Raw genomic sequence first — 12,646 nt, 5'->3', positions numbered from 1 at the left:
GAGGTAATATCTTCCTTTGTCAATGATTCTGTTATTGAGAGCAACCAACCCGAGGTAGTTAACGATAATTTTATTATTGTTTGTTTAAGCAGTACATTGCCTCATTTGACTTATGCTTCGCATTTTAATGCTTTGCCCCTTCCCAGTTGGTCATTTAATTTAACAATCTTTCACCGTTCTTGTCATCTCAAATTTGTTAAACTAAAATAATGCCCTATATTATTATTAATTTCTCATGCACTCCTTTATTTTATTGACAAATTTAGGAGCTGTCATAGGAAATTTGTTAGGCTTAAACGATTAAATATTTCAATTTCCTATTTTATTTTTATATTATGGTGCTACTTATGCTCTTGTGTAGCACATGCGCAGATATATGATCTCATGCTAAGAGCTTTGAGCTGTTTTGATTGTGACTGATTGGAGCAGCTGGAAGAAAAGAAGGTTGAGTTGGGACCTGTCTGAAACTAGCGCTACCCGGGAGGCTACCCGGAGAGATTTTTATTTTCAGTTGTTTTTTCGAACATTTCAGTTTTTATTTTGTTTAATAATCGGTTCTCTCGATCGAGTTTTCTTGCTTTGATTCGCTTCCTATGACGCCACTATGAAGCTGTTTGTAACCTCCCATGTTGCTAGCTGGTTTAGGGAGGTCCCTTCTTCGCGTTATCTTGTAAGTTTTCCGCATCTTCACTCTCCTCTTTTAGTTTGCATTTCCTTTCCCTATTTTTGGGTACAATGAGGGCATTGTACGGTTTGGTTTAGGGAGGTTATGCATCCATATTTGTGTCTGCATTCAGCTTTTATTGCATTCTTGTTATCACGTTTAATTTTCATATTTCATATGCATTGTTCTCTAAAAAAAAAAACAAAAAAAAAACGAAAATAATAAAAAAATTCACGTTTATTTTTGCATATAGGTTGAATCGGAACGGTAGATTTCCGTGATGAAATTGCACTTTAACTTGTCATTTTTATTTGAGCCTTGCGTCTAATTGACAGTTATTAGCTGAGTCTTACGCATATCTACGATTTTTTGTTCAAATTTAGCTGACTATTTAGACTTGACCTTAAAAATTGACAACCTACTCTATAATTTCTGAGATTTAGAGCCATATCACTGGTGACATCCATGACTGGTTTGCATAGTAATTGAGAGTAGTACTCCTTGCATAACATGTCTATTACTTTTGCACATTTATGAAATTCGATTTCTTGTCAAATGCACACATTCGGGTTTGTGGTTGGTGTCACATGCAGGGAGGTGCATGCAAATTTTCCCTTTTCCTTATATTTTTCATCCATTTAGCTCCACATAAGCCAAAACTTGCTTTTTTGACCCATTAGCTACATCCCAAACCGAGCCTGCCTAGTCAAGCTAGTTTAGTATGTCTTTTGTGGTATGATTTTCCGTCTGCAGTTTGGCCCGTATCTTTTTGTATGGAGTTGGTGGAAATAGAGGAAGGAGAAAAAGAAAAAAAAGAAAAAAAAAAGAATTGAAAAGAAAAAAGAAAGAAAAAAAAAACGTGAAAAAGGAGAAAGAAAGAAAAAAAAGAAAAAAAAAGAAGTTATGTTTCACGAAGAAAAGAGTTGAATTTTTTTTGATTTGTTTCATTTGATTCATTTAGACGGTGTTAAAAAAGGAACGTTGTGATCGTCTAACTCCTCCGTTCTTACTCCATATTTTTGAGGAGATTGTGTATGAGATTAGTGAGATGTGTGCCAAATGAAGGGCACTTGTACTTTATTTTTCAGTCAGTTGAGATTCAGATGGTTTTATATGGTCCTGTTAGGAACTAGCTTGACGCTTTTACGTCCACATTACCATAACTTGTTTTGCCTTTTCTCACCTGAACCTCACTATTCCCATATTATTTGTAAGCCCTCGGCTGTGACGGACATTGTTGGTTGGAATGTATGTGTAGTACTTGAATCGTCTATCATTTTTGTTGCATGCATGTTATGTAGGTCGCAGTCTAGGTGAGTGACTGTTTTCTCTTTCTCTCTTATACATATACTTTCACCCTTTGCTTCATGAGAGAAGAGTGACCACGTGAGAGTCCGATTTTGTTGGTCTTGCAGGGTCGATAGATCATCTTTATTTATGGACATCTTATAATTCGTTTGCGTAATGACCATTGTAGATGTAACTGTTGATTTTAGTTTGCATTAAACTGGTTTAAGTAGACAAGTAAAGCTTGCTTTGAGCTTTCTTTTTCAATTCCATTAGTTTGCATTTAGTTTACTCGAGGACGAGTAAAGATTTGGTTTGGGGAGATATGATACGTGCATTTTATATAGTCCTTTTAGCCTTTTTATGCACGTATTTCTATGCTATTATCGTAGTTTTATGCTACGAAATGCCCCGAATATGCTACTTTGGTTTGTTTTGTCTTATTTGCAGGAATGAACCAGAAAGTAGTGAAATTGAGCTATTTACCGTCTTTTTAGCATGCATTTGGAGGAAGAGTGAATTTGGAGCGGGAATATAGCTATTTTGAGATGCGCAAAGAAGAAAGATAGCTAGGCGAGCAAAGGAAGAACTTCAAATTACTAGTGTCTACTTTGAAGAGCCATATCTCGAGTTATACAACTGATATTCAAGTTATTCCAAATGGTGATGAAATCTTGTCCTCTTACCTTTCCAACGCCACCGGAATCGCCCTGTTTGCCCAAGTAACGAAGAAATGGCAGCCGTTTGAAGTTCAGTGCGCAAAGCAGGAAATTGTGCGCTGGAAAGTACTCGATCGAGTACAATTATGTTCGATCGAGTCCTTTTTCTACTCGATCGAGTAGTTGCATTTTAGGATTTACTCGATCGAGTAGATTTTCTATTCGATCGAGTGGTTTAAGCTTTATTTTACTCGATCGAGTGGTTTTAAACTACTCGATCGAGTTGTTTCTCTTATGGGCCCGGGCTTTTAGCTTTAATCCATCATTAGGTTAAATAAAATCCTATTTTTCTTATAAATAGGAAGGGGTGACGTCATTTAGAACTCTCTTCGATCTCTTGTCAACTATTTTACTGCTGGATTTTATTTTCTCTCTATTTTCTGGATCTCTTCCACTGTAACATTCTCTTTCCCTTTTCTCTCATTTTATTTAATGTTTATTTCTTTCCCCTTTGCTTTTGTTCTTACTTTTATTATGTCTAGCTAATTTCTCTGCTAGGATTAGGTGATTCAACGGATGAATGTTAATTGCTAATTAGGTTATAGATTGGTCGTTGTTGTTTTAGTCTTTGTTGTTAATCACCGCCCTTAATTGTATCTAGCTGATTGAATCGTTGCAATTAGCCTTTTAATTTTGGTAAGCCTTGACCTAGACCGAAAGGTTGGAAGGGGTGAGACCCGCAGTGAACAATAGGATGCTTTAGTGAGGGCAAAAATTAATCTAATAGCATTTTAGGGCGAATTGAGACCGAAAGGAGATATTCATTTCCCTTTAGACCGACACATCGACTGATCTGTGACCTTAACTGCGACTGACTGACATTCATTGATGACCCAAAATCCTAGTCCTCTCTCCCTTCCTTGTTAATTCCTCTCATTTCTATTTCTCTTGATTTATCTTATTTAGTTTAGTCAAACAACTCAAAACCCCCAACTTGTGACTTAGACAGACCGAATAGACAAGTAGATAGTGACCGCCTCCCTGTGGAGATCGACCCTACTTACCGTTGACTTCTGTTAGTAGTAGCTAGGTATTTATTTTTGGTACATAACGACCGTATCAAATTTTGGCGCCGTTGCCGGGGAGGCAACTATTTTATTTACTTGTTTTATTTTGTCTGTTTTTAGCCTCAAGGAATTTATTCCTTGAGACAGTTCTTATCTTTTTCCTTGAGTGCTGTTTTGATAGGCCCTACAGGTCCTACCTAGACAGTTCTAGGTGAAAGATCGTCAAAGGGAAGGCTTGAGTACCTTTGACCCGTCACCTATGTTCCATTATATGGCGCAGCAGGTGACTTACTGCGGGAGATGTGATGCTGCTGAGCACAATGCGGCCTTTTGCATGGCAGAAAATGACGAGGTCTACGAGTTCAGGCTTCCTTTTGTCTGGCCACCGCAAGAACAAACCCTTCCTCCCGTTGAAGAGAATGAAGGGGCTACTGAGTTGAAGTCTATAGTAAAAGCACTTATGCTTCAAATGCAAGAAAGCGATAAATTTAAGGAAGCTTTCCTCAAGCTACTTGAATCTCAAGTAGCTCAATTAGTTGCCGAGTTGGATTATAGCGACTCAGAGACGGAATATACTAATAGCATTTTAGGGCGAATTGAGACCGAAAGGAGATATTCATTGCCCCTTAGACCGACATATCGACTGATCTGTGACCTTAACTGCGACTGACTGACGTTTATTGATGACCCGAAATCCTAGTCCTCTCTCCCTTGCTTGTTAATTCCTCTCATTTCTATTTCTCTTGCTTTATCTTATTTAGTTTAGTCAAACAACTCAAAACTCCCAACTTGTGACTTAGACAGACCGAATAGACAAGTAGATAGTGACCGCCTCCCTGTGGAGATCGACCCTACTTACCGATGACTTCTGTTAGTAGTAGCTAGGTATTTATTTTTGGTACATAACGACCGTATCAGTGTGTAGTCGGTTACTGGTTACTAGTGGAATTTGGAGATTGGTAGTGCAATTGGTTTGGTTTGTATTGGTTGTGTTTGTGAATTGTTATCTTGGTTATGCAGTTGTCTGACCCCGTAATTGTTTCCAAAATTGTGGTGATTTATTCGGGGATGGTGAGCAGTTGATTGAGTGGGTATGGCTGTGGATAGCTTGCGGATTTGGATGGGGTAGAGTCATCACCGATCGCTTAGCTAGCTTCCGCTGACATTTATACATTAGTTTCTTTTTGGTTGTTTTGGTTGTAAATAATTTTGGCTAATTTTTGAGTTGTACTTTGATAAACAGTTTGTTATCTTCTAATAAACATTCTTGGATGGTCTATTTGATATACTTTACCTCGGACAACCGAGATGGTAGCACCTTGATATGCTAGGGTGGTCTTGGTAAGGCACCTTGGTGTATGGGGGTGTTACACACACGCCAGTTTTAATAAATAAATAAAAGACACAACACGATAATTAAATTATGCAGCATGCCAATGATATGAATGAGATACGATTACACAATTACCATGTCGGTACAAGGACATGCGGAGACGCACTCATAACCACCGGTGTCAGGGACACGCCCACGACAACACTCCTCACACAAAGGTACCGGGACACTACACGACGTACAGGGTCCGGAAGCCAACTAGATCCCCTGCCAGACGTCGTGCCTCAACCAGACGAGTCCCTCCGTACTCAAGTCATTAATGTGCACATTCCTCTTGGAGTGGGAAGCTCCTTGAGGCGACTCTAGCGTAAGACGGTCTTCCAACCGTCTTCTGTCTCCTCAACAACAAGAATCACCACCAACAATTACCAACTGTCACATATATCATTAAATGCATCACAATATGCCAATATGCCCATTTCATAATGAATATGCATAACTCTTACCAATTTTGCCCTTTTTCATATATCATGAATGACAATCATACCACATACCCATGTATGCCAACAACCACATGTTATAATGCAAATCCAACACCATAAGAGATTCACCAAGATCCTCAAGCATTACCACATGATGCACTCCAACTCATAATATTCAAATGATGCAAAAGACATACAAATATACACACACATCATTGAAACTGAGTATGATTAACTTACCTTTTAGAAATTCTCCAAAGCTAGCAACAAGCACAAGTGCTCCACAATCAAGAACCAAGCAAATAAAACCGATCCCTTATACATCCGGAATCTACATAGCATGATTGTCTATAATTACTACATGCTCAGTTAACCAATTCATGAACATGCCTAGACTTATCCTGACTTGTTAGTAATTCCAACTTTAAAGACTAAATTCAACTTTTATGACTTTCTAAAACAGAACAGCCACACTATAAAATTCATAACTAATTCTAGAAAAATCGAAACGATGCAAGGCCAATTGGATCGTGACCCTAAGACTCTTAGCTACAAATCATACACTGGGATACTTTTCTAAACTCCAAACCTTGTAAGAGTTTCTAGGCAGATTTACAACAACTGACAGAATTCGTCCCATAAAAAGTATTTGTTTATAAAACGAGCTTAACAAATAAATTTTAAGTAAAGCCAAAGCATAACATCATACATACTCTCCAATTTTGATGTATCAGAAAGACCCATAAAATATTAGACTCCTAAGTTAGGTTATAGAACCATTTTCCACAATACAATCAAATTCGCAGACTATTATCGACATGTTCATAAACAAATCACCCAGGACAAACCGTAAGGAATCAGGCATTGAAATTTGACAGGCATAAATTATACTTAAAATAAACCCTAGTCTATGCCAAAACATTTCAAAGATAAAACACTTTAAGACCCCCAAATCAGACAACCAATCAACCCTACGAAACTGTACAAGTGCTGAACTTTTAGATCTACAATTAAACATATTAATCTTAATCTTATGTGCTTAACCACGACCCTACCACTAATTACATGGATAATTAAAACTCAGAAGATGCATAATAGTCATACAAGGATTAAGGATATTTACGTGGTGGGTGAAGGACAAGAAGGCTCTAGATCTCCTGAGTTCTCTCCTCTCTCTCTCTCTCTCTCTCTCTCTCTCTATTTGTTTTTGGTGGGTTGTGATGTTGTGATTGTGGATAAGATGAGTGTAGATTTTTGTGGGAGAAGGTGAGTAGTAGAGGATAAGGTGGAATATGTATATATAATTTATAGAATACAATGCCATGTATTATTATTATTATTATTATTATTATTATTATTATTATTATTATTTGCAAAAATGCAAGGGATATTTCATTAATAGAATAATTATATGAGTACAGACCCATGAGACCATCAACACCCTACAAGGTTAGCTCAAAACAGCCACCTTAGATGTAAGAACCAAACATCGACACAACCTACTAAGCTAGAGAATACATTCGAGTAGAAACAACATAGCAAATTTTCTGACTTAATGACTGGGGATGAGACCTCTTGTCTAGGAAAATGCATCCATTACGTTCACTCTATAACAGGTAAACTGTGCTGACCAACAAGCAACGCCTCATAGCTTTCACACTAGCACCTCTCCTATTATACAGAGAGAACCAGCGTAGTACTTGAGGTAGAGTATCTGGAGGATCAAAATGACCCATCCTCCTACATACATCAGCCCACACATGAGAGGAATAAGAGCAAGCAAAGAATAAATGAGCAATGTTCTCCTCCGCACTTTCACAAAGCACACACCTATTAGCCAAGTAGAACCCCCTGTTTTTTAGATTGTCAACTGTAGAGAGTTTATTCTGGCAAGCCAAGATCCCAATAACAGCACGCTTGGGCAGCACTGCATGGTCATGGATAGTCCTGTACCAGCCAACAACACCCCCTTTAGGTCTTATCTTCTGAAAGAGCAAACTCACCTGGAATTTCCCCTCTTTAGTATACTCAGCCAACAGCCCCTCATCAGTATTATTCACCCCAGCAATTTGGACGAGCATATCTTTAACAGCTATGACAGACTTCCAAAACCATGAGTGAGAGATGGTACTAGTAGCCTGCCATATGGTTTCACCTTTCAAGACATAATGCCTAAACCAAGCTGACCAAAGACAATCAGGTTTGTAGATAAGCTTCCAGACCCATCTTGTCATTTGGTACTTGTTGTAACACCCCATACACCAAGGTGCCTTACCAAGACCACCTAATGCATGAAAGTGCTACCATCTCAGTTACCCGAGGCAATGTATATCAAATTGACCATAAAAGAACGTACTTTAATAAATAAGTTTAAAGTGATATATAACAAAAACCAAAACTGTCAAAAGAAATACAACTGTTCCAAATCCAAAACCAACTAAAGTAAATGTAAAGTTTGACAACACAGCGGAAGACTCTAAACGACTCGTGATGACTCAATCCCAGCTATCCCTCGCGCATCCATATCATACCGGCTCAATAACTGCTCACCATCCCCGAATGGATCACCACAGTTTTAAAACAATTAAACCGGGTCAGTTACTGATTACACAATATACAATAATGCCACAACAAAAATACATACAATCCCCCAATACCCTCACATCACCAATCACTTGACTAGCCTGAAGGTCTAGTCCTGCCAGATTACGACCGCAACCAGTAATCCACACCGCCAGTGGGGGATCGCAGCCGTTCCCACCTAAGCCCCACTCATCTATTCCGAGCGCAAACCCATGTTCCTTAATATGCACACCCCCTTGTGGCAGGTTCCACAAGGGGAGAATCATGGGCGTGAAGCCACTCCCATAAGTGACTCCACTCAGCCTAGGGCGCACCTCGCGAACCACAGATAAACAACCACTACCAACAACAACATCAACAATTACCAATTCCAATACGATATAGACAAATGCTATCAATCGTAAATCAACAATTAATAACCAATCAACCATCTCCCATTATGTAAAAAATAACTGAGTAGGAAACCCTACCTGGAAATGCAATTACCACAATCGTCACAACATCGAATCAGAAATGTTCCTCTACGAAATCACCTCCTATCAATCACACAATCATACAATCACCATCTAAACCAACAATACACCCATAACCCCCAATCTACCCAATTAGGGCTTAAACCAAAGTCAACGAAACAATACAAAAACTGTACTAGGATCTTACCCACAACGCGACGGTCTCAACGGCGGAAAGAACTCTGGATTCCGACGACACAAACCTTGGAATTTGATAGCAATGAGAGAGATGAGAGCAACGTAACTTTGTTTTCTGTTTTGTGAAACTTAGAATAGGGTAAAAAGTGAAAATCAACTCACGAAAAGTGTTTTTATATCATTCTCACGTTGCTATCAAAACCCGGCAAATAACCCGTAAAAACCAACTTACTCGATCGAGTAAGTGACTTACTCGATCGAGTGGCCCCTACTCGATCGAGTACCCATCAGACATAATACTGTTCTGTACGCAAAACTCACTTACTCGACAGAGTAAGCCTTACTCGAGAGAGTACCCAACAGCACATAAAACCGTAATATTACAGTCTTCCCTCCTTAAAAATGAATTTCGTCCCCGAAGTTCAAACCCATACACAAAAACAAACTCACAAACTCAGCCACGACACAACAACGCAACAAAAACTCAAAAACAAAACCCAACCACAATACCGACTCAAAAGACCCACTAACTGTACCAAAACCAACATAAAACCATACCAAAACCTTATGCGATCATCTCCTACCCCCCTAAAAGAAACATGGCTACGTCCCCGTAAGTACACATACTTGATCAAAAAGAGACGGATACCACTCCTTTATTGCCTCTTCCGCCTCCCAAGTTGCTTCCCCAACCTCATGATTAGACCATAAAACCTTAAGCAACACTGTTTCCCCGGACCTAGTTTTGCGAACCTTGCGATCAGGAATCTGTTTTGGCACCTCAAGATAAGATAAGGATTCATCCAACTCGATGTTCTCCACCTCTAACACATGGGAAGGATCACTCACATACTTCCATAACTGAGACACATGAAACACATTATGTACATGATCCAAAGATGGTGGTAAGGCTAACCGATAAGCAACCTCTCCCACACGATCTAAGATCTCATACGGTCCAATGAACTTTTGGCTTAGCCTCCCTTTCTTACCAAACCGCATAATCCCACGCATAGGCGACACTTTCAAAAGAACCTTATCCCCAACCTGAAACTCGATGTCCCGACGGTGTAAGTCCGCATGGCTCTTTTGTCAGTCCTGGGCCGCTTTCATCTTTTGCCGAATCACTTTCACTTTTTCTATCATCTCCTGTACCATATGTGGTCCTAAAATTACTGCCTCAGCTCTATCATCCCAGCAAATCGGAGTCCTACACCTCCTCCCATACAAAGCCTCAAACGGATCCATCTCGATACTCGTATGGTAGCTGTTGTTGTAAGAAAACTCGATCAAATTCAATCTATCTTCCTGGCTACCACCAAACCCCATCACACAAGCTCTCAACATATCTTCCAAAGTCTTGATAGTTCTCTCTGTCTTCCCATCTGTTGCAGGATAAAATGCAGTACTCATCTTCAACGTAGTTCCCATCATCTCCTGCAACTCTTGCCAAAACCGAGAAATGAACCTTGTATCCTGATCTGACACAATGTCCTTTGGTAGCCCATGTAATCTCACCACATGCGTCCTATAGCCATTAGCCAACTGCACCTTACTCCATGTATCTTTCATTGGAACAAAGTGAGCTGACTTAGTCAAACGGTCAACTATCTCCCATATCATGTTATTACCCTGTTGGCTCCTCGGTAAACCCACTATAAAATCCATGGAGATAGATTCCCATTTCCATTCAGGTACCTCGATAGACTTAATCTTACCTTGAGGTCTTCGCTGCTCTCCCTTAACCCTCTGCTATGTCAAACATCCAGCCACGAACTCAGCTGTTTCCCTTTTCATCCTAGGCCACCGGAAAGTCTTCTTTAGATCTCTATAAAGCTTGTCACCACTCGGATGCACTGAATACGGTGTGTAATGAGCCTCTGTCATGATTATCATTTTCAACTCCTCATCCCTTGGCACACACCATCTCCCATCAAACCGAACACTCCCATCAGAATGAATAGAGAACCGAGACACTATCCCTTTCTCTACTCCAGCTCTCCACTCCTGAATCTTAGAATCAAGAGCATGTTTCTTGCGAATATCATCATAAAGATCCAGCTCCACTGTCAAGTCTCCTCTAGCATCCCTTTTTTGAATCACATGTATCCCCCATATTTCCCACCTCATATCTCAACCTCATAAAAGACATAGCTGTGCATAGAGAATGCACACTCTTCCTGCTCAATGCATCAGCAACCACGTTTGCTTTCCCTTCATGGTATATGATATCCATGTCATAGTCCCCGATAAGCTCCATCCACCTCCTCCGTCTCATGTTCAGTTCCTTTTGAGTAAAGATGTACTTTAGACTCTTGTGATCAGATAACACCTTAAAGGTCGCCCCATAAAGAGAGTATTTCCAAATCTTGAGAGCAAACATAACTGCACCCAAATCTAGATCATGCGTAAGATAGTTGTCCTCATAAGGCTTCAATTGCCTAGAAGCATAGGCAATGATTTTCCCATTCTGCATCAACACACAACCTAACCCGTTCTTTGAAGCATCTATATACACCTCAAAGTTCTCACACCCTTCAGGTAAAGCTAAGACTGGAGCTGTGGTCAAACGCTCCTTTAATGTTTGGAACGCCGTCTCACTGTGAGAAATATCGGTATACTTCATCAAAAAATTCGGATTATAACAAAATTATAATTATGAAATTGCGAGTCATAAATGAAATTGCATAAACAAAAAGAGTACAGATTATAATCAACCTTTGTTCCTAGCAATTAGGCCTAAGAACAAATATCGAGATCGATATTCTCCTAATCGTTGCACCCAAAATGCTTCAAGAAATGCCTCTCCTTTTGCTAGAATGAGATCCCTAATTTCTAATGATTTTAGGGTTTTTTTGTGATGAGAGAATTAGGTCAAAAAGGAAGTGAGAAAAATAATCCTCTCCTATCCCTCTTAAACCGTCCAAATGGAGAGAATTAGGGGAAGATATTTTTCTTCCTCTTTTTCTCCTTTTTCGGTTTGACCAACCACCAAAAATAAGGAGAAAATCTTCTTATTTTTGGTTGTTATCAAAATGTATAAAATGTGTATTATTTATCAATTGTCATTTATGTCGTCCCGTATTAATAAGTCCATACACAACAGTTTGTAGTCGATTTATTAATACCGGTCTGCCATCATTTATTATGACAATTTCGTATAATATATACATTAACTATAAATATCGCATATTTATAATTTGCTTATTAAATATAACCGTTTACGTTTAATTACGAATTAATATCTTAATTCGTTTAAGCTAACATTATATACATTAATTAAATATAACAGTTTATATTCAATTTACAAATTAACAATTAATTCGTCTCAACTAATACTATTTAATTGTATTAAATAACCGTCTGATCATCACATTGACTAACCTTTTAGTCAAATACATGGACTAACCTTTTAGTCATATAAGGCATCAATGTGATTATATTTTCATATAATCACATCTCTCAAACACATCCTTTAGTTGTGACTTTTAGGGACAAGTTGATCACCGCCATCAGTATGATAATAACATCAAACTTCTAGCAAGCCAACCGTTATTATTAAACGTTAATTAACAGATAAAATACTAAGTATACCCTGTGAACCTATAAGACATTTATTCACGTTATCACACTAACTGTGGAGAACACTAGCTCCAACAATCTCCCACTTGTCCTCACAAGTGTATGTGCGATAACCGATTCTCATATCCTAAAATTTCTCCCACTCAATGTAAAACAATTAGCAAAATCCGTATTCACAAAGGTCGTATTTTATAAGTGATCAATATCAAGAGTGGTTTTCCCGACTAGAGAGTAACTTAACTGATAAACGAATCATCATTCGAGCATGACCATGCATTTCAGTTACAACTCCTCGAGTGGCCCTGAGAAATAACTAAACCTTATAAAGGTTGGATATTT

At 38.8% G+C, this 12,646-nt stretch overlaps 1 protein-coding gene across 1 annotated transcript; it reads right to left on the bottom strand.

Annotated features, from left to right (window-relative positions):
- Nucleotides 1-7,099: 7,099 nt before the first annotated feature.
- Nucleotides 7,100-7,726, bottom strand: LOC141629575 (uncharacterized). Its single transcript, XM_074442552.1, has one exon. It carries the CDS (start codon nucleotides 7,724-7,726, stop codon nucleotides 7,100-7,102), a length of 627 nt encoding a protein of 208 aa, XP_074298653.1.
- Between the last annotated feature and the right edge of the window lie 4,920 nt (nucleotides 7,727-12,646).

This window comes from Silene latifolia, chromosome Y (genome assembly GCF_048544455.1).
Source record: "Silene latifolia isolate original U9 population chromosome Y, ASM4854445v1, whole genome shotgun sequence".
Classification (NCBI taxonomy): domain Eukaryota; kingdom Viridiplantae; phylum Streptophyta; class Magnoliopsida; order Caryophyllales; family Caryophyllaceae; genus Silene; species Silene latifolia.
The sequence above is the reverse complement of the archived record's forward strand: the minus strand, read 5'-3'. Positions and strand labels throughout refer to the sequence as shown.

What these genes read in the sequence shown, in the direction of transcription:
- LOC141629575 (XM_074442552.1), bottom strand. Translation starts at nt 7,726, where the DNA reads ATGACAAGATGGGTCTGGAAGCTTATCTACAAACCTGATTGTCTTTGG.